Source organism: Neomonachus schauinslandi, chromosome 3 (assembly GCF_002201575.2).
Source record: "Neomonachus schauinslandi chromosome 3, ASM220157v2, whole genome shotgun sequence".
Lineage (NCBI taxonomy): Eukaryota > Metazoa > Chordata > Mammalia > Carnivora > Phocidae > Neomonachus > Neomonachus schauinslandi.
This window is the reverse complement of record NC_058405.1, coordinates 120,218,149-120,241,477: the sequence shown is the minus strand read 5'-3', so window position 1 is coordinate 120,241,477 and position 23,329 is coordinate 120,218,149. Positions and strand designations below refer to the sequence as shown.

General features: G+C 41.8%; 1 protein-coding gene across 1 annotated transcript in view; it reads right to left on the bottom strand.

Moving 5' to 3' along the window:
• GALNT5 (polypeptide N-acetylgalactosaminyltransferase 5) overlaps positions 1 to 22,944 on the bottom strand; it is a 42,635-nt gene extending 19,691 nt beyond the window's left edge. The window contains exons 1-3 of the mRNA XM_021703275.1: positions 21,447 to 22,944; positions 7,342 to 7,508; positions 5,640 to 5,759 (exon numbers count right to left, since the gene is read on the bottom strand). Of these exons, the coding sequence (XP_021558950.1) occupies positions 5,640 to 5,759; positions 7,342 to 7,508; positions 21,447 to 22,888 (1,729 nt within the window). The 5' untranslated portion in view covers positions 22,889 to 22,944. The remainder of the gene's footprint in view (positions 1 to 5,639; positions 5,760 to 7,341; positions 7,509 to 21,446) is intronic.
• Between the last annotated feature and the right edge of the window lie 385 nt (positions 22,945 to 23,329).

The window sequence follows — 23,329 nt, the reverse complement described above, 5'->3', positions numbered from 1 at the left end:
CTACTCTGACTCTCTAGAGTGTACTACTGAAACCTGCCCATCTGCAGACTCTTCTTGGCAGGGCAATAACTTGCTCTTTTGTTCAATACTCGCACGAGATCCGAGTGGTCAGCTTGTTCATTTTCTACCTCAATTACTACATCTTTTTTTACTTGCGTTGGCTTCCTATAGGACACTTTCCCTAGAGATCCATTGACCGTGGCCTGCCCTTCAGATTTTTAAACCCTACTTGAACTCTCTATTCCTCATTCTCAGGAAATAATTGATTGGACCCGATCTTTTTGCCTGAATCATATCCAGATGAAGAACCTATCATGCACCAGAAACTGAACATGTAGTGAACATTGTTAGTGGTCAGAGAGTCACTGTTTTGCCCTTATTATTTTGTATTATGTACTTTCAGAGAGTCTAATTATACTCTGGGATCAAAATAATACCCTGGGACCAAACTTGACCAGTTTCTGAAGGTCGTTGGATCTTTGATCTCATCCTTGCCTGTGGCTTCCCCGCTCTTTTCTCTGAATTGTGAACGGTAAATCTTTAGGAAACAATAGCTGTCAAGGCCTGTCAGATTCTGAATTCAGATTCTTGTCATTCATTTCTTTGTTTGGCTGAGGCAGTCTAGAGAAAATTTCTGCCCCTGGTATCTTTGCTGATCTCTGATTACAGAGACTTTTCAGGCCCGGAATGTGTCCTGCCTGTGCTTTACTTGGGATGGCTGGGGAATGCCCAAGGGAAGTCTGGGAGAACTAACAGCCTGGCCAGCCCCACTTAGGGCCAGTCCCTGAACAGCCCCTGAATTATTTCCTCAGCTAAAGCTGCTACGGGCTTCTGAATCCCCTTGAATTTCCTACAGGAGTCAGGTGAACTTCAGGGCCCTTGGATGTATTCTTGGACAAGGCTGTTACTAATTCCATCAGAACACACTTTCCAGCTTCTTCCAAATTCAGGCATTGGCCTTCTGCTAATGCTGCTCAAAGTGTGGGCCATAGACCCTGCCATCAGAGATAGGAACGGAAATTGAGAATGGATGATTTAAAACTCTAGCAGTTTGCTGGAATTTGTTAATTTATTCTCTGCTTTATATAGGTGTATGTATATAACATATAAGTCATTATTTATGTTATCTGTATCTTATGTATGTTATATATGCACACATACACATGTATATATTATACATAATAAATTTATGTATATATCTATATACATATAGTATAGAGGAATGCATATATAATTGTGTACATATCTTTCTTTTTTTCCATCTCTTTCTTAGGTAGTTTATCTTTATTATAATTTACAAAGGGGCAGGTCCACAAAATTTGGAAATTAGAAAAAAAAAAGTTCTTCTATGATAGTCTGAGAAGCAGCTCTTCACTAGACAGTGGCAAGCAATTCAGATGCACCTAGCTGGCCTCTCCAAACTAAAGTTATGACCCCTTAGCAAGTCTTTACAACAATATAGTGGGCTTGGTCAGAATCTAAAAAACAAATAAAACAGAAGATATTAGAATCTGCTGCACATGTTATTTCATGAAATGTCTACTGTGGCTACATGTGTAACATATATATGCACTGGGTTGTGGTGTAAGATTTATTTCTTAGCATGGGTCGTGGTACAAATAGTTTGAGAGTTACCAAACGGAAACTGAGCTAATGCACTCACAGGCATTAATGACTGACTGAGAGCCAAGTTTACATTGTTACATTTGGATTTTCTAGATTCAGAGAAATTATTTGCCGGCTGTATAACCGCAAGTACTTGAGCAGGCTGATTAGGCAACTTCCTTGAGCGAGTTCACTGCAGCCCATCTGAAGAGGCCTTCCGTGTTGTCTAACAGTTTAGACTGTTCTGGAGATGATCGCCAGCACGCTTTGTGTCCCATGCAGGCAGAGAGAAGGTTTTTATAAGCAGTACATTTTTGGTTCTGCACTTGTCAGCTTTCTCTACATGGATGTCTCATTTTCATCTCAAATTTACATGGACAAAATCAGAACTCAACAGCAATCCCAAATCTGTTCCTCTGGTTATGGCCCCACCGCCCACCAAGTTGCTCAGATGCCAATTCTAGGGTTTTTTTTTGTTTTGTTTTGTTTTGTTTTTTACTCCTTTCATTATTACTCTCTTCATATCTTATCTGATGACAAGCCCATGGGCTCCATGTCTACAATATATTCTTACTCTGATCCCTTCCTTCATCTGCCCTAGTATCTCCCTGGTGTTTGGACAACTATAATAGCCTCCTTTTTTTTTTTTTTTAAGATTTATTTATTTATTTGAGAGAGAGAGCGAGAGAGAGCAAGTGGGGGGGAGTGCAGAGGGAGAGAGAATCTTCAAGCAGGCTCCCCGCTGAGTGCAGAGCCAGCCACGGGGCTCAATCCCACGACTCATGAGATCACAGCCTGAGCCGAAACTAGGAGTGGGACTTTCAACAGACTGAGCCACCCAGGCGCCGCGATGATAACCTCCTAATTGGTCTCCCTCCTTCCTCTCACATCTCCCTAATACTCAGTCTCTACAAGGCAGCCAAATTGAGCTTTAAATTAAGTCAAACAATTTTATCCTCCTCTTTAATGTACTCCATTGGTTTCATATGATACCAAGAATAATGCCTACACTCCTTGAATGACTCATAAAACTTTACAAAAGCCCACCTTTTCCTTGCCCCCGAGATGAATCTCCTATCACTCTCTCCATGGTCAGTACCCACCAGCCATAATAAACTTTCTTTAACTTTAATACACAGAACATATTTCTGCATCAGGACCTTGCACTCCTTTTTTTTTTTTTTTAAGATATTTATTTATTTATTTATTTATTTATTTATTTATTTATTTAACAGAGAGAGAAACAGCGAGAGAGGGAACACAAGCAGGGGGAGTGGGAGAAGGAGAAGCAGGCTTCCCGCCGAGCAGGGAGCCCAATGTGGGGCTCGATCCCAGGACCCTGGGATCATGACCTGAGCCGAAGGCAGACGCTTAACAACTGAGCCACCCAGGCACCCCAGGACATTGCACTTCTTGTTCCGCTTGTCTGGGAATGTGCTTCATCCAGATCTTAGCCCCAAACTTGCCTACTTGGCCTATTTCCTCACTATCCTATTTTTGTACAATTTGTATGCCATTACTTCCCAAAAGAAATCAAACATGGATTTTTACTTAATGTTCCAAATGCAGTCTATCATTAAGAATCTTTGTTATCACTGCAATGTCAATTTTGGTGTGGTGTGTTTGTAGTTAATTTTAAATTTCCATTGCAGGTCAAAGAAATTAGGAAACCAATGAGATAAGAAAAGTTCAAAATTTGGGGTTTAGTTACAAGGAAGTGTAACTTAGGTGAGGAGATGATTTACCATTAGAACATGCTTAAATATGGGGCGTCTGGGTGGCCCAATCTTTTAAGTGTCTGCCTTTGGCTCAGGTCATGATCCCAGGGTCCTGGGATGGAGCCCCACATGGGGCTTCCTGCTCAGTGGGGAGCCTGCTTCTCTCTCTCCATCTGCCTCTCCCCCAGCTCTTGCTCTCCCTCTCAAATAAATAAATAAAATCTTGGGCACCTGGGTGGCTCAGTTGGTTAAGCGACTGCCTTCGGCTCAGGTCATGATCCTGGAGTCCCAGGATCGAGTCCCGCATCGGGCTCCCTGCTCGGTAGGGAGTCTGCTTCTCCCTCTGACCCTCCCCCCTCTCATGTGCTTGCTCTCTCTCATTCTCTCTCTCTCAAATAAATAAATAAAAATCTTTAAATAAAATAAATAAATAAATAAATAAATAAAATCTTAAAAAAAAAAAGAACATGCTTAAATTCAAGCTGGCGGAGATATGCAATGCTATGGTCTACAGGGGAGAGTGGTGGCTAGATATCGAGAGACAGCAAAATGTAGCAGATAAGTGCAGATTTGGAGTCAAGGTTTCTGGCTTCCAATCCTGCTGTAGCACTTGCTAGTGGGGAGAACTTGGGCAAGTCATAACCTCACTGTGCCTCCCTGTCTTCATCTGTAAAATGAGGAAAATTATTGTACCTAGCTCCTAGAGTTCTGGTGAGGATTAAATCAATTATTGTAGAAAGTATTTAGAATGGAACCTGGTATATAAGTTCAGCAATTATTATGGGGTATGGGTACTTCCACAGAAGGATACAAAAATAAACCAATATGTTTGATGTCATTTTTAGAATACTCATGGGCAGAAAAGATTTGACTCCTCCCATTCACTCACCAACCCACACACTAAAGAAAAGTGAAGAAAAGAAGGCGTATTGCTCTTTGGGAAGACAGAGAGAGCTATCAGAAGAGCAGACATACCCCATAGGTCAGGGAAGAGAGAAGGAAACAGTTCTCAGTCCTCAAATACTGATGGGATCAGGTCAAAAATACATAGGCTTGGAGGGGCTCCAAGTGGTCAAATTTGGGACAAACAGTACAATAAACAAACAAAACAAACAAACAAATCAATCAATCAAACAAACAAATCAATCAACCAATCAATCAATCAATCAATTTCAGGGCAAATTTGCACTGAAATAAATGAAACTCCAGTTTCTGTACAAACTTACAATCTGGATAATACTAGCAGTGGCTTCTCAGTATCAAATTCCAAATGGAGGGAGGGATGAAGGAAGGAAGGACAGGAGGAAGGAAGGAAGAAATTTAATAATATACACATTGAATTTTTAAAGCATAAATTAGTATTGATGGGAGCATAAGAGGGGAAGAGGAAGGAGGGAGAGAGAGGAGGGGAGGAAGAAAAAGAAGAAGGAGGGAAGGACAGAGAGATGGGCAGCCCTCAGTGTAATAACTGATTTAAGCAATGACCACCAACAGGTGCAAAACTACTGAGTAGAATGTAAGGAAAACAGTATTCATATGAATCCAAGTATCACATCACAAATTACTTCTTACTCCCAAAAGAAAAACCTGGCTGTTGACATTTTAACCAAATGCTCAAAATTACTATCTCCCATAGGGGGACAACTTGACATCATGTGTCTCTTGATTTGAAGCCATAAACAATATGTAATTCCTACCACCTATGTAGTACAATGCTATACACTATTCACTTCCATAACATTCATCCTGAGTGTAACATGAGGAGGCAATGATAAAACTTCAGAATGTGGTCACATGTACAAAACAAATGGCCTGGACTCTTTAAAAAAAACCAAACAAGTCAACAGTAAGTAGTATGTTGTCTTCTCTAGACTGAGGACCTAAGGAGACTAAACAACCAAATGCAGTGCATGGAACTTAATAAGATCTCAAATTTCAAAAGAGAGAAGTAGCTATAAAAAACATTTGAGGAGCAAATGAGGACGTCTGAAAGAGCATAAACCAGATGATATTTAGCTAGGAAAGTGCGCTTATCTAAGAGAACGTCTGTATTTTGCGGAGAGGCCTACTAAGGTACACAGAGTTGTAGCGTCATGATATCTGCAAATTCAAAAGTTGAGGGCAAAAGTGGGTATATATAAACACGTGTCTGTGTATGTGTGTGATGAAGCACATGGTGCAGAGAGTTAAAAACTGGTGGCATGATGATGGCTATGTGGGTGTTCACTGCGGTATTACTTCAAATTTGCTATATATTTGAAAGCAAATCAACTAAAACAAAAATATAACAAAAACAAAAAATCAGCAGCTTCTTACCTGTTGCCTTCTGTGCTCCTGCCAGCCTGGCTCTTATTAAGCCATGTCTCTCTTTGAGGCGAAGAATCCGAACTTTTGGAAACTGAGACATGTATTTATCCAAATTACCTTTTAGGTAGTCTGTATCACAGTAAGAATAGACAAGGAAACATGTTAAGTAACTAGATCTGGATAATGCTAGCAGTGGCTTCTCAGTATCAAATTCCAGAAACTATGATAGTTACTGTAGTCACTAAATTTTATTCCTTGGACCACGATTTTATTTTCTGATGTTATTTTCTTGGATGGCTTTTTGTCTGCATCCAATACTCCAAGCTATCTTTTTCTCAAATTCCAAATCCTTCTTTCCAGTGTTGTCAAGTGACATAGAGGAGGGCTCACCTTTTCTGAGTATTTGTCAGGACGGGCAAATTTGCCCTGAAATAAATGAAACTCCAGTTTCTGTACAAACTTACAAAGGCCCCTGCCAAGACCCAGACGAGAGGCTAAACATTATATGCAAATTGGAAAGTTTGTGAAAGAAAGATATTACAACTGCAATTGGTCAAGGGCACTGTCACTTCCCTACTTTGACACCCTCTGAGTCATACCTCTTTTGTCTTGTTGGGTGGCCAAAGAGGTATCCATCCAAAAGAATGTTGTTGGGGTTTTATGGGGTATATTTACATGACTTGCAGTCACTTCGATGTGTAATTAAGCTACTGACAGATATCCCAGGTAGGAACGGCTTCCAGAAGTACTTCTGCTGCTCACTTTCCTACTGATTTTGTGGGGGTTTTTTTCTTAAAGAGGACGCTGAAAACCATATAAGCTCCAGCTCTCTCCAAAGGGTTCTTCAGGTCCCTGGATCTGCCATTCATAAAAAGACTGTTATTTGCTTGGCGACTGGATACTACTTCTGTTTATGCTTTCAAGGCCCCTTCTCAAAGTTTTCAACCAGTTTTTCTTAGGCATCTCACTGCTAACAGACCTCAGGGTGATTGTGGTAGGAGCTCTGAGGCTGAGGAAACTGGCTCATGCCATTGTGGTCATGAAAAGAGCTAAGTTGTTCTATTAGGGCTCTCCTCTCCTTGCTATTTTCTAAAATTTTCTGAAGTGGGTTGCATTGTGAGAATTTGTAGCGTGGTGGCAGTGGGGCCTCGAGTGGAAATGGAGCACTTAATACACAAATTATGTGATCACCCCAAGAGGGAGATTCTTCACTTCTATCCAGACCGTGGTGGGTTCTGCCTTTGCACTCTGTTGAAGCCTCATCTCTTTGGTTCTATTGGCAATTTGTCTTCTCAACACTTAGCACATAATGTGCTTTGCCCTTGAGGAAGAAACCATCGGCCTTGCATTTCTTTGTTTTCCATAGAGTCTAACTCTGACTTCTTATTACCAGTGGGAAAGGCATCCTATTAATTGTAGGGTACTTGCTTATTAGATTTCATAAAACGGTTGAACATCTTCTGGTCTTTGGAACTTCAAAGTGCTCCAAGGAGCTATAGTTAGAAAATCATTTCTACATGGCAGAGAAGGCACAGCTGAAGGGAAGTCTGAGACAGCTAACTGAAGATAGAACTCACTTTCTATATTCCGTAGATGCTTGGCTTGATGCCTCTAAAGCACCACATGAAACAATGATTTGATATTTTTGCCATCCACCCAAACTGCTATCGCCTCATATCAAACTTTAATTTTCCAGGAGTGCTTTTCTTACCTTTGGTGCTGAAGTCATCTACCAGTAGAATCTCCTTGATGAGGTGTGGAGGAGAGCGATTAAGGACACTATGAACAGACCTCAGGAGAGTGGACCACACTTCATCCACAAAGCACATGATGACACTGGTGGTTGGGAGGTTATTGTGAACTAGCTGCTCAGCACACCTGGGCCAGGACACAAGCAGGGCGCATTTTAGAACCAAAGAGATGGTCTTAAAAGTCACAGAGTGCAATTTTACGTAGATAGACATATACTGACATGCTCTGTTTATCTGTCTGTGTGTCTATCTGTTTGTCTATATATCTGTTTATCCATCCATCCATCCAATATCTACTACATGTATCAGTGATGATTTTATCATGTGTTTTTCTTGAGGAGGGGTATAAGCAAAATAAACAAGCAGAGTAAGAATAACCAGTAACAGTAATTGCTATAAAAGGACTAGCAAGGCAAGACATGAGAAGTTCCTGTGGAGGCATCTTGCTGTAGGGGACAGGACATAGGCTTCGCAGGTGGTTAGACACTATTTTGAATCTCACCCCCAATATTTCTCAGATCTTTATCCACTGATACCATACTTAATCTTTCTGTGTCTCCATTTCTTCATCTTTAAAATTAGGTAAATGTTCTTATTCAACAGAGCTTTACAGTCTAGTGAGAATGCACGTAAAATGTCTAGCACAGTTCCTGGCATAGGGATTCACCAAATGGTAGCTAGTGCTATCCTACTTAGACCATATACCACAGGAGAACACTCTGACTTATTTAATGTTACCAAGTAGTTTCTGACTGCCCTTCCAAATGGCCTCCTGCCAAGTGCCAAAGGAAATATTCTCCCTTTCTCCCACCCTGCATGTGAGTGTATTTATGGATATATATGGAGATGTATAATTAAACTCTTCATATTCTCTATCTATTTAAGGGTTACTTGCTGAGACTTTCTGTGCTACAGAGTAACCACGGTAGAAATAATCCTCCTGCCATAGAGAGGAGGATAAAGCTACAGTGGGAGTTGGTATTCAGGTGGGTTTTAATTGGTCTTGGGTTTTTTTTTCCACACCCTGCAATGTGTACTGCCTCGCTGCTGGCATTCTTCCATCCCTTGCCTGTTACTCTTCACTGGAACCTCACAAAAAGTATTTGTCATCCTTCTAACACAGCTACTATTAGTAATGTCATAATTAAATTACAATGATCATAAATAAATATTATAGGCAGGCTGTATTATTTCAATTTAAACCAACAACATCTCTTCTCCTTTTTTATGGAGAAATAATTGAAATCATGGTGAGGCTAGTTCATGATTATACTGTTAGTAAATGGCAGAGTTGGGACTCAAACTCTGGTCTGGTCTGGCTCCAGAAATAGCCATTCAGGAAGCCTTAAGTTCTCAAGAATAAAAGAAGCTGGCAGCAGATGTAACATTTTGTGGGAGCAGGCACTTCTGCCAGACAATATAGCTATACTTTTCTTACTCTCTAAAAAAGAAATAGATAAGAGCAAAAACCATGGTAAAACCATATTTGCATGCATTCACCATTTATCAATAGTACTTAATAAAGTACTATTATGTAGATAATTGTAACAACTGCTTGGGATCCATATTTTTTACCCTCGTCTCTGAATAGAGCAAACTGAAGCTGGAGAAGTTAGATGACTTACCCAACATGATTCACCTAGAAAGGATATGTATGGAAATGTGAACAAATAGTTGTCAGTCCGCTGCACTATGCTGATTTTTCTGTACTAAGATCATGGGTTTTGGAATCAGATAGATATGTGGGCAAATACCTGATCCCCTGATTACTGGCTTAGATTAAAGTTGTGTAACTCTTTTGAACCTCGATTTGCCAGAGATTAAGAACCTCCAAGCAGAGATGAAGAATCACCTTATTGTAAGACTAAATGCAAATATTTTATAGAACTCACCTACTATATATCTGACAAACAGCAGATACTTAGGAATTTCTTAAGGTAGGCAAATCCAGCTTTGGTCTGTAATTTCAATGGTTCCCTAAAGTGGGTGGTTATGATACTAACCTACAAAACATTATGAAAACATACATATCCAATCACCAGCCCCAGAAAATCAATTCAGCAGTTCTGAATAGGCTCTGAGAATCTATGTCTTAAAAAACAAACAAACTAATGTAAGTAAAAATCTACAAACAAAAAGACAACCCACAAGTTGTTGATAGGCCAGTTTGGGAACTTGAGCTCTAAGACAAAGTGGATTTAATTTTACTTACCATTAGTGGATAAACTTAAAAAAAAAAATAAATAAATCGAGGGCTGATAGGAGCATGTCCTGAATCTTCAAGTGATGTAAAATCAAAATGACACATTTTCATCAGGTATCCTGATCTAGTGATTAGGTACCCAATGTTAACATTAACTAACAGCAGCCTAAAGTAATCTGATTCTACCCTAGAGATCCACGAATTGGCATTTCTAAATAACACGAGATATCCCTGACTTCACTAAAGGCTGTATTAGTTTCCTGTAGCTGCTGTAACAAATTACCGGAAAAAAAAAAATCTGCTTATCAGTTTCTTCCTCAATTTATCTCTTTCTTCTCACATTTTACTATGAACAGAAAAGAAATACCAGGCACGCTTCAACACTTGGCTTGGAACTCTCTTCAGCTAACTATCCAAGTTCGTGGCTTGCAATTTCTGCTTCCACACAGCTATCTGACACAATTTAGCCAAGGTTTCTGCCACTATCTTGGGAGGATCATTTTCTCTCCAGTTCCCAGTAATGTGTTCTTGCATTTCCTTCTGGACCCTCACAAGATGCACTTAGAATGCTCATATTTTTACCAAATTCTGTTCAAGACAATATGTGTATTCTTAAAGAGGACAGAAGCTTTCTTTTCTGTACTTCTCACTTCCTTCTAAGCCTTCACCTGTAGCATCTTTAACATGCGTGTTTCTACCAACAATTTCTTCAAGGCAATGCAGGCTTGGCCTGTCATGCTTCTCAAAATTCTCCCAGCTTTGATCTATTATTCAATTCTTTGGCTATTACTTGAATAATCCTTCCACATTTTTAGGTATTTGTTACAGCAGCAACCTACTCTTTGAAACCAAAATTATATTCGTTTCCTCTGGCTGCTGTAACCAACTTTATGGCTTAAAACAACAGAAACATATTCTTTCACAGCTCTGGAGGCCATGTCATTGATTTATTGATTTTATTTCTTGTCTTCTGCATCCAGAATTTCCTGCTTACTACAATGCCACAAGCTTCTAGCATAGTTGCACATAATTAATATTTGATAAATATGTATTAAATGGGAGGAAAAAAAATGGAACTTATATCAAAAGATTAATGGGGGAAGGAGAGATATTTTTCTTTGAGCTAGGAAGAAAAAAGGTGGTAATGTATATAGACGAGTTTATGCATAGAGAAGTTGAAAGAATTTGTAGCTCATGTTGGAGGAAAGGTTGTTTGTTAATGTGATAGGGTAGGGGTTTGAGAAGAATGGAGACTATTTGGAACAGACACTATGAATAGTGGGAGGGAGTACTGGCCAACTACACATAAAAGGATTTCTGGAGATCTCAAAATTTTAGTCAAAATACCGGTGTGATTTACTCCACCAGGGTCTGTCAGCCTGGGTGTAGAGGGAGATAAAAGCAGAGTGGTAAATTAGTCCAAGTCTAGGGGTCATCAGAGCAAACAAAATAGAAAGAAAAATGATAGAGGATTTTGAGGATACTGCTATAAAATGGGTAAAGTTTCCATCGTGGGCTGTATGTTGGGAGAGAGGAAGTAAATCTAAGAGGAGTTTAATAGCCTGAGGAAGACGTCAGTGACGTCCTATGACTTCCTCATCTCTAATTTTATAATGTAAGTGGATGGAAAATGCACATTTTACACTTAAATATTCCTTACACCATTCAGTGCTGAGAAAAAAACCAATTCTAAAAAGGAAGGGTCAGCTGCACAAATTCTGCCTGAGCCATCTGAACCAACAAGCCTCACTGTGAAGCCCTGAGAATTGCTTTATTGTTAAAATTTGGTTGACATTAGAAAATCTAGTTACAAATGAGAATACATCAGGGAGTTAACCATGTAGGCTAACGCAGATGAATCTTCTTATATAATAATAAATCAGTAGATTTTTGGTCTCTTTCAGAAGGAACTTCCAAGAAATGTTGTAACGTTAGCCAGTTTGAAATTGGAGATGGGAAGCGCTTTCAGTCATTTGAGATTTGGGGGAGGCACCTCCCACTAGCCAAATATCTGAGCTTCCATTCTCCCCATCCCATCATGGTGTCTTAGTTTTACCATTAGAAATCCGTATGGGTGGGGTCATGAAGGATTCCACCAGATGCCAGGATCCCAAGAAATAAGTAGTACCCGTGCCAATTATTGGCAGACACGTATTTCTGATGCGTTTTAAGAACCCATTGAAGATGACTCTGTGGGAGATTCTATTGCACAGGTCACACTGGTGCCTGGAAGAAGGGGCAGCATTAGAGGATGGTGAAGGGGAGCACAGAAGGAGGTGAGAGAGGCTCGAAATACGAAGTTGCAGAGTGTGCCTTGCTTTGGGTGGCTGAGATGTCAGGCCACCCTAACATTTATATGTACCTGGTTTCCTGCACAACTCAGCAGGCTAAACAAGTTTCCAGGTGTCTAGAAAAACTAGCAAGCTTGCTTTGTTTCAAGGCACAGTGCATCAGACCAGAAAGGCTTTCCACATTAACTTTTGCGCCCTTATGTACTGACAGTCATCTAGGTTACTACAGGCTGTAAAAACAATTTCAAATTATCCTCCACTGACCAACTAAAAGCAAATTTCCTTTCTTCCAATTTATCGATTGAAAACCCTGCTTTCTGCTATATTGAGGGGAGGAGTTGCAGCTCAAGTCAAGTCTCATTTAAATGCAAGCGATTTCTGGGTTTGTAATCTTTTTTGAGGTTAAGAAATCATATTTTTATTCTATATGCTCATCCATTGCACAAGTCAGGTGTTTGGAGTCCACAGAGTCCATGCTATATGTGAAAATGAACCCGATCTGTTTTGTTTGGCGGAAGCCTGGAGTTAACATTATGGCGGCCAACCCAAGTACTAAACCCAAACAGAGCGTCCGCCATGAGGTCCGCTGTCCAGCAAATAGTTGATACTACTATGGTGGCACAGCTTTCTGGACTTTCTCTAGACTTGGGAAAGATGACAAGGGACAGAGTTTTGATTCCTTTCTGACACTTACTGGCTGCGTGACCACCAGTAAACGGTGTAACTGTGCATACCCTCAGCTTCTTTACTTTTAGGGTGAAGATTACAATACCTTCCTCACAAAATGTCTGTGAAGATTTGACGTGATAATGGATAAAAAAATACTGTGTAAGTCCCATAGTAAAAACCCATGTGAGGACCTGTGAGTGTCCACAATACAAACACACACATTTTGACTGGGTAGACTGACCTTTTCTCAGGCAAACCTTTAATTCAGATCTATCAAGCGCTCATCAGTTATCAAGAGACTCAGGGAGTGATGTGTTTTGCCTTTTTGGCTTGCGTGTGCTGAATGCTCAGCCACTAACCTGATCTGAATGTAGTCTATCCAATAAAGAAGGTTTCAAATCGTAAGATTGGGGGAATGATAACGTTCTCTCATTTTTATGAACTTTTCATTTTATTCCAAAACCGTCAAAATGTACTATGTGGGTCAAGTCTCAGTCTCCTCAGGTTTGAACAGAAGGTCGAGGAAAATATTTCTCAACTTCGATTTGCAATTCAACTAGTGCCTGGAGGTAAGCCTTCAGGGGCCTTCACTCCCTAAGCTCTGCTATCTTCGGGAGGATCAGAAGGGGAATCGGGCATGCTGAGGAGGAGCTCTGTCCAGAATATACTCTTTTCTACAAGACGTTCAATATATTGGGGCTTCTTGGCTTCTCCCTGATAACAGGGTATAGTTATATAAAAAGTTTACTTTTATGTTTTGTTCTTCCTAGGGTAGACAACCCTGACATTCAGTCAGAATTGCCTGACTGCTAATTTAGAAGATTTCAGTCACACTCACCACTACTACTCCAAAGGCCTCAGCCAGCTGAGGCTGTGGCTGCTGAGGTCACCCTATATCCATCCAAGCTACTGGACTCAGGATCAACATTCCCCACTTTAACAATCATCTATTTTGAGCAAGCAGCTGTCAGAGTGAAATCGGGATGAAAGGGAAAAGAGCAGAGGTGGTGTCATGTGGCAGAAATAGTTTTGGGTGGCGGTCAGGGCACCTTGGGGGTAACTATGACCTTGAACAAGTCACTTCCCTTCTCCCACTTCGGGACCGGATTAGATTTGACTTTGACGCTTCATCCAGGACTAACATTCTCTGGTTGTCTATGCAACCTGAGCCTTCTTCACCTGTAAGTGCTTCCCTCTGGGTCAAGAGACCCTTGAGAAAAGGTAAGTTCAGTGTTGTTGTTGTTTTTTTTTTTCCACATTTTCTCACTGGTCCTTAGAAGAACCTTAACAAGGTCCTAAGGGCATCTGGATTCTGCTTACTTTCCATGGTCTCATTTCCATCGCTCTCCCCCACTGCATGTCGGATTTCCTTCAGTTTCTTAATGGACCATTTTTTTTTTTTGTAACCCTTTTTCCCCACTTCTCTGACTCCCTACCCCTTCAGGTCTCTGTCCTCTCTCAAGCCAGGTTCGGGCTCTCCCCTCCTTACTCCGGGAGTACTCTGTGCTTCCACAAAACGTTCTGCTGTACTTGCCTTGGAGGCAGGGACCTTGCTCAGACGGTAGATCACATAGTGGGAGCTCAGGGCCATTTGCTCACCACTAAGCTGTGGTTGTTGGCAATTTTAGACTCTCCTTTGCTTAGTGCTGTATAGAAAATAATTTCCTATCAATTTTCTCTCGGAGGAGGTAGCTGACATGCAACACTAATTCCTTTCGCACACCTCTGACTCATGTGTAAGGAAGAGGAAGAGAGGTGTTTTAATTTCTGTCAAAGTTATATGATTATAAGGAAGCAAAGGAAAAGGAAGGAGGAGCTGTATCCTCATGGAAAGAGGACTGGGATTGTATGTCAGGAAGCTTCCCTTTGAGTCGCAACTCGACTACTGGCTTGCAGGGACAGCAGATAGATCATTTGTTCTTCTCAAACCTCGGCCTCATTTTCTCATCTGTAAGTCATCTGAGTGATAGTACGTCTTTTGTAGTGTTGCTGTGAGGATTGGTTAGAATTAAAGTGCACACACACATACTTATAAAATCTACACATACACGTGCACACACAAAGACACCGTTGCCTAGAACATAAATAAGCACTTTTTTGGTGAGGCCCAGCAAGCAAGAATCCCCTTAGTCAGACAGCCTGGGCAAGCCCAAGAGAGGTGAGGGTGATGGTCACTCTGAGGAGCTGGTTCAGGGAGAGAGCCAGCCCAGTGTGGTAGAATCATTACTGAGCGAGAGAGAATCGGAAGGCTAAAGTTTGGGTCCCAATGCTGTCACTTGTGAGCTGTTGGACCTTTGGCCAGAATACCTTTCACTGTGTTTTTTTTTTTTCCTCATCTGTTAAGGGGATGTGACACTTTATCAGTCTGGCATGACTATTGTCAGGATCAAGTGGGATGGTGTGCGTGAAGCATGAACGGTCCCAGCTGCCTGGTACAGGGAGCCCCGCTCCTGTTAGGCGGTGAGCAGATAACGTGTGGAAGGAAGTGGACTGCTACCAGTGAATTATCTGCTGCCGTCTGAAACCTCAGCTGTCTCTTCAGGGTCCGGTTTCTCCATAGGCAGAGCTGGGACGGTGACTGTCCCTGCCTTGAGGAACGGTTTTCAGGATCAGATGAGAGGAGGCAAGTTGGGAAGGCCCTTGTAAATACTGTCTCTCCATACTGCTCCTTCTCACACATGTCCACATAACAACATTTTAGAAGCGGAGCCAATTTAGGAGATAATTTAGTTTGGAATAATGTAGACTTTTTTTAAACATAGAGGGGACTCTAAAAAGCTCCTTTCATTTTGAAAGCAAACAACAAAAAAGAGCTTCTAAACACTGTTGTTTTCCCCCAATCTTCTGACCCTTGAGCAAACAATGTTTCATTCTTGAGAGGTTCTGCTGGGAATGGGTCGCCCAGAACAGCCCAACACATAGTTATTTTCTGAGACAAGAGTACCCAGGGCAATACTGCAGCAAGTTTGATATAATTAGGCTGGTGGTTAAATTCGGCACATGGATTAGATGAGCAAAAGAGAAGTGTAAATAGGTTCGAATTCTTTTTTTTTTTTTAAAGATTTTATTTATTTATTTGAGAGAGAGAATAAGAGACAGAGAGCATGAGAAGGAAGCAGGTCAGAGGGAGAAGCAGACCCCCCCGCTGAGCAGGGAGCCTGACGTGGGACTCGATCCCGGGACTCCAGGATCATGACCTGAGCCGAAGGCAGTCGCTTAACCAACTGAGCCACCCAGGCGCCCCTAGGTTCGAATTCTTAACATTTATTGACTCTTCTCTCCCAGAGACATTTCTAGGTCTTTGGCAGTATTTAGGAGAAAAAGTCACTGATCTGCTTTAACATTTCTCAGTTTTACATTAATCAAACAGTTTCACTGTTTTCCTCTCATTGAGTTAGTAGCAGAAATGTGTTTTATGTCCTCTGATCATCTTTCTCCTTATTACTCTCAATTGATGGGGTGAGTGTGATAAATGAAAGTATTGAAAGGCCCTGTGTCATCTTTTGGCTATGTTTAACCTTTGTTATGCTATGGTCTAGCCTGTACTGTTTAAACAAATTTTGCTCTTTATTCCCTGCTCTCTGACATGACTTTTCAGTGAAAGAGCACGCTGTGCTCTAACACACAAACACACAAATGTGCACTAATGTACATGTATACACACACACACACATGCACACGCACATGCACAATTCAGAAGCACCAGAAATAACCCTTTTAAATCATCTTGGCAGATGTTTCTTTCCTGCTCCTGTTTAGTTTCCCAGGGAACTTCTGCAGTCAGTTTTAGATAATACTCCCTTTTCACTGTTAGTCACAAAAGCAGTCTCATTTCATCAATTAAAATATCCATCCTGTGTAAAAATAAAGAATTTGAACTTCATTTAACTTTCAAGTTTCTCTTTTCTCCCAGCCCGATAAATTCTTAGGAGCCTGAACTTCAGACAGACATACGGTCAGTTTATGTTTTCTCTCCTGACTCCTCCTCCTCTAGTAATTTATTAGTTATGGTTTTTGACCTCAGTAGGATTGAGAGGGGAGGAAAGGGTGGAAATGAAGTTTCCAGAAAGGTTTTTCTTCCCCCTCAGTTATTTAGACTGGTTTGTGGCAAATGCATGGTGCTATCCTTTGTTTTTCATATGTGCTGGAAGAAAAGTCTCTGTAGCTGTGTAGGAAGGAATCAAATTATTGGTTGACAGTCCCAGCTCTGGGCTAAAGAGAGTAAAGATCGGTTTTAATTGCTTTATAGAGGGGCTGGCCAGAGTTCTGTAGGAAAAGCAAAGTGTTAAATTAAGCAACGGAGTAGCCACATGATGATGCAGTAGTGATAGAACAGCATGCTATAATTCTTATTGTACTTTAAAAACTAAATGCTGGCAGCAAAAAATTTTTTGAGTCATTTTTCTCTAAAACAGATTCCGGAAGTGCACTCTTAAAATAAGTTCATTTTTGGAGTGTCATCTTAACTAGATAGCGGCAGGCCAGAAGACAGACTTCTTTCCATAGAATGGCCCTACCTTTTCCACAGATAGGACTGTGTTTTAGCAAAATCTGTGTGTATTGATTATTGCTGACTGAAACAAACTTCAATAATTGAGAGCAAGAACTGTTAAGGATTAGCTTTCTATAAAGAAGAAAATTAAATATGGAACTTTGTTTTTTATTTTTATTTTTTTAAAGATTTTATTTATTTGACAGAGAGAGAGAAAGACAGGGAGAGAGGGAACACAAGCAGAGGGAGAGGAAGCGGGAGAAGCAGGCTTTCTGCCGAGCAGGGATCCCGATGCGGGGCTCGATCCCAGGACCCTGGGATCATGACCTGAGCCGAAGGCAGACGCTTAATGATTGAGCCACCCAGGTGCCCCTAAATATGGAACTTTAAAATGACTATCAAAAATTTTTATTTAAAGCATATTTTATAGGCAAAAATTCTAGGCAAAAATGAAACTGCATTTTACTTATGGACATCAAACATTGTTATAAATAAAATGAGGAGATTTTTCCTCCCTTGAAAGTCAAAACATTAAAATGAAAAACCAAACAATAAAACTGTGAACTAAAGAACAAGTCTGAATGAATGAATAGATTATAGTGTTAGAACAGGATGTATTTACCTTAAACCAGATGCTAACATACTTTGTATATTCAAAGTGAAAAATTAGGAAGTCATTATTAATTTATAAAAAGACTTATTGTATGCCATATTTGAATAGCTACCTCTCATTTATTGTTTTAAAGTAATATCAATTTTCAAAAAGCATTTCTGAGAAACATATCTTTTAAAACCATATTGCTCAGGGCAAAGGGGGCAAAAAATGAAGGAAAAGAGAGTTTCCTGGAGAAGCTTATACTTTCACTGAGGAGGCAAAACAGATTGTCAAGGCTCGAGTGAAGGAAGAGCACATGATAGGGAGTGTTTCAGTGATTGTGAGCACATTAAAGGTCGTTGGACTTTAGAGGTCATAGTCAAATCATGGTCTAGGAGGAGATAAGCTGCAGTTGGATTTTGAGTAATGTCAGACCAGTTGAGGATGGTGGGGCCGGTAGGAAGACACCAGTTAAGAGGAACATCAGTGGATGGTATGGAACATGAAAAGCAGGGAAAGGTAATGAGATACTTTCTTAATGCGAAGGCCCAGAGTAGAGAGAATGTCATATGCAGAAAGTTCCAGTTATCCTGCAAGGGACAGAGACTAGGGTGGCACTGCAAAGGAGAGCCAGAATAATGCTGATGACAGAGAGGAGTCCTCGTGCTTTTGGAAGAGGCCATGACTACATCTCAACAGCTTAGAAATGGTTCTCCGGGACTCAGGAGAGAAGGAGGGAAGAGCAGCTTTGGAAAAGAGAGTTTGATTTTGGAACTAGAGCAGGTGAAATTATCCTGGACATTCTGCTCGTCTCCTCTCCTTCTCAGGGCCAACCTCATCCTGGCATATCAGTTAAATCATCCTTAAGAAGATATTAACTTAGGGGCGCCTGGGTGGCTCAGTCGTTAAGCGTCTGCCTTCGGCTCAGGTCCTGATCCCAGGGTCCTGGGATCGAGCCCCGCATCGGGCTCCCTGCTTGGCGGGAAGCCTGCTTCTCCCCTCCCCCCACTCCTCCTGCTTGTGTTCCCTCTCTCGCTGTGTCTCTCTCTGTCAAATAAATAAATAAAATCTTTAAAAAAAAAAGAAGATATTAACTTAACTGGTACTGGTTAATATCTTTACTCAGGGGAATTGAATTTAAATGAACGTACTAGCAAATCTATGGTTTTCATCCTTTTTTGGCTCAATGTATATTCAATAGGCAGTTATGATATGACAGTTACTGTGTTAATCATCCCCAAATGGTGCATTTTTGGGAAATGTAAAGAGCAGTGAGGGAGATAGTCCCCAGAACTCTTAAAATTTAAGGGCTTCAGTGGGCTGCTACTGTGGCTAATTTTAAGGCAAGCCCTCCTGTCCTCCTGTGTTCTTATAGCTCTCTCTGTCTCTCCCTCTCACATGTTTTCTTATTATATTCTATGACAATTTTCCCCTTACGCTGACTTCTAAAATTTAGTATATTCAAAAATCTTATTGTGTGCATTCTTGTAAGCCATTTCAGATACTTTGTGAGCAAGGCTAAAAATAAACTCAAAGTAAGAAGACTTCAGATTGTGCCAACCTGATGAATCAAATGTTTTTCATTTGTATTTTCTCCCAACCTTTATCCATATGAATACATAATTTGCACATATTTATAGTCAGAGTGTTTGGGTAAAAGAGAAGAAAAATAATTTACCCTCTTTCAAGGAAGAGCGGCACACACGGGCTGAAATACTTCAGCGGGCCCTGTACATCGGATCCCTGGTGGCTACAGAGTCACCTCCATCCCGTTGGCATAGAGCATGAGGGAGGCTGCTTGCTGAGAGCGCCTATGTTTAGCCAAGGTGGGTTGTGTGATAAGAGGGAGGGGGCCTGGCCACATGCTGTCTGACTCATCCTCTCAAGCACACGTGTTAGTGTCTCCTCCGTTGGGACCGCCTCCTTCAGAAGACAGAGCCTGCCTGTGACTTTTCTGCCACCTTCATCTTCCGCACACCAATTTTCAGAAACTGATAGGTGCTGGGCACTGTTGAGCCTTCAGTAACTCATGTGGCCGGTAACATCATTATTACCTGCTGCCGGCCCTCACGCAATTGCCCTTTCTCTGGTTTGGAACTGCAGCCCGAGCTTCGGTCCAGGGGCCGACTCTTCCCCGGGCTCCGAAGCAGCCTGCCAGGCCACTGAAGGGGTGTAAAAATGAAGCTACTTGACCTACTGCTTCGTTCTCTGGCATTTCGTGTTCCATTTATGTGTGCATACATAAATATATGTGTGATACATGATTTTAGATCATAGCTGGTCCCACATAATTTTTAGGATCCTTTTGGGGGGTAATCGGCCAGAGATAAAGAGCACAGCATAATTTTGAGCATGGATTTTAATAATTGCTTTACATTTACTGCTCTATGACCACAGCCTCAGTTTTATCATCTTTATTTTGGGCCTATTTGTGTTCTCCTCCGGGTTCTGTGTTTTACCAGGGTGAAGGACACGAGTGGCACGGTGCTTAGTCTAAGCAGGCGTTGGTGTTTGACTGACAGCCACCTGCCAATGGCCAAGAGCTGAAGATGGCTTCCCTTAGCTGACATCACCATGAAGAGGCTCTTCTTACAAATACAACAGGCACATCTGTATCTGCCTTCCTCCTAGGAACACTGGCCACCTAGATCACAAACAAGGGTTTTCCACTGAGGCCAAACAAGGCCATTGGCTTACCTACCACAGCCGCTAAGTCTGAATCTTGACATTCCCTAACTCCATCTTCTAGGCAAACATTGTTTGGCTCAGGAATTGACTATCAAGGCATATGTGGAACTGTATTATCAATTAATGGATATGAACATATGGCTACAAAGTACCCTCACTTATGAGGGGGCCAAAAAGAACCAGGAACCAAACTGCATTTGAAACAGATGAGATAACTTGTGATTTGATCCACCTCCTGGTGATGTAGTTATAGGACTTTAATTCATTGGAGAACTGGTTCATGAAGGCTCACTGGGCAGCTTTAGTGCTTGGGAAAAGTGATATAATTCCTGAGGGCCCTCATCCAAGAATTTGAACCCATCATATCTGCTAGCTCTTTCTGGCGCTCTTATGAAGTTCATGTGGTGTGTATGCAGGCTCTTTGTAAATGGTGAAATTCTAAACCTATAAGTGGTTGTTTATAGGCTCTTATGCATCCTGCAGGTATTGCATGTTATTAACTGACCGACTTTCCCCAACATTATTTTCCCTCTATAACTGAACTCCTGAATGTCTACCATCCCACCTACAAAGGACATTAAATTTTAGCGAGTAAAGTCATTTCTTCAGTTGCTATTATGGTGATCATTAGTCATGATTAGGCAGAATTCTACTGGTTAAGATATAATTCCAGGGAGGCCTAGAGGCACCTTCTTTGTGCTCATTTCCCAAATATATCCCTGACAAACTTGCTAATAATGTAAAGTTCTGAAATTGGGAATTCATGTCATTGTCACAGTTTTAATGGAATTACATTTTAAGCTCTACCATTCATACACGCCTTATTAGGAATTAAGTTCATCTAATAGTTTTAATAAGTTTTCAGTAGAGGAAAGGAATGGAACATGAGCTGATAGGGGTGAGAGCCAAAGTCTCAGAGAAGTTAAGTGTAGAGAGAGAACACAGTGGGTATGCTATATCAGAATTTTTCTCCGTGTGGATGGTAGACTATTTGGACTATGTCTCATGATTAATGTTGCTTTAATTCTCTAGGTGACCAAAAATCATGCAAAATTATCTAGAAATAAATCTCTACAGAAGGGCCAAAATACTTCAGATGGAGGAAAGAGAAGAGAAATGCATCTTACCCAGCAGGTCTTGTGTCTTCAATGGCTCTGTCCACTGGGATCAAATCGCTGAGGTAGACATTGAAGTTTCCTTCTTTCCATCTTCTTTCTGCCTCCTTCTCCTTTCCACGGGGAACGACTACGGGCCGTCCAAATTGGCCTGGAGCTTTGGGGTCCCTTGGAGAAAGTGTCACGTCAATTTTTAACACATGGTGCATTCCACGTTCTTCAGGTAACAAGGCTTTTACATGATTTTGGTTGAGTTCTGCAGGCTGGGCCTTGGCAGTCAAGTTGACTCTTGCTGGCTCTAGCCCCTCAGCTAAGGCTTGATGGGTTTGAGAGACTGTTGCTCTCCATGCAGGGAAAGATGCCTCACTTCTATTCCTGGCAATGTGTTTCCCTCGGCTTTCACCCAATACAATAGGGAGCACAGTTTTGTTTTTAGGATTGGGGGCCTGTTTGGTGTCTGTCTTTAGCTCCTCCTCCTTGGTTATAATCACAACGTGGCTTTCAGAGAAACTGAATTTCTTCCCACCAGCCACTTTGGCTCCATCATCCTTTGGCAAGCCTCCCAACGGCGCTTCGTTAATAGATTGCTTCTTTGAGCGATTTGAATTGGCAATAAACTTGGAAAAGGGAAGGCTCTCATTGGCTCTGTGTTTATTTGAATCTAGTTCTTTGCTCTGAGTCTCAGTTTTATTTAAGGCTATGGCTTCCCTAGATTTTGGCAACAGTGGGCTGGCAGGGTGTGTCCTCTCATTTGCTACTGCCTGTGATTGCTGCTTTGATCTGTCAGTATCAGGACTGATGGTCACATTTGGATTTCTTTCGGCTGCTTGTTTTGATGCATCACTGCCAAGACTAGGACTCTTCGGGGCCTCCTGGTTTATATTGTCGGGTCCCGCGTGTACAGAGATTTCGGCCAATTGAGTTTCTCTTGCAGCTATGAATGGGGTTCTCTGAGCCCCCTGAGTTCTCATTTGCTTTGCCATGTGGCGAGAGTGGGCTTCAGGTCTGAGGTCCTGCCTCTCTGTGTTTTGCTTGGTCAAAGTCACCGGAAGGGTCTGTAGATACTCAGGATGCCACAAAGGGGCAACCTTGCCCCTTCCCGGGGCGTTCTGCATTTTTCTTTCCCTCTGGGTTTGGTCCAAGTCATCCTCAACCTTGAGCTTACTCTTCTCAGTTTTTCTAAAGCTCTCTTTGCCCCATATGCCCTTCCCATGTCCCCTCAGTGGGGGCTTCATTTCTTTTATGCTGCTGTAAAGGATCTTCGTTTGGTCTGGCTGAACTCGGAATCCTATCCGCTCCCTCCTGACGATGTCTTCCTTGAGGACCCGAGTGTTGATCTCACTGAATGACAGGCGGAGAGCTGCCATGTCAAAGAGCAGCCAGATGACAGAAGCTACAAATATAAATGCCAGGACTCGCCCGCTTCCTCGGAAAAACTTTCGAATCTTGTTCATGGTGCAGAGGCTTCGCTTGCAGCCTACCCTCCCCTGGAGCCTGCTTACCTTGAGTGGAAAGAGGGAGCTGAAGTAGCAGCAGCAGGGTTGCCAGGAAGCACCCCCTCCCCTGAACCCAGCGGCAAGAGCGGTCCGTCCGAGGGGGAAAGCTCAGCTCCGACTGCTTGTCAGTCTCCGCCTGCGTGGCATTTCACAGCAGAGCCTCTGTGCCTGCTCAGCTGGCCCCTGGCTAAACCGTGCTAAACACTGCCCGTAGGTCACTCTGGGAGCAGTCGATTCCAGCCACCGGACAGTTCAACATATCACTTGTCTCCCCCCAGTCCACGTCCACCTTCCTATAAGCCCAAGAAAAGGTGGGGGCCGGGCTGAGGCTGCCACTTCTCTCCTCCCAGTGCTCCGTCTGCACGCTGTAACTCAACACCACTTCTCATAAGGAAAACA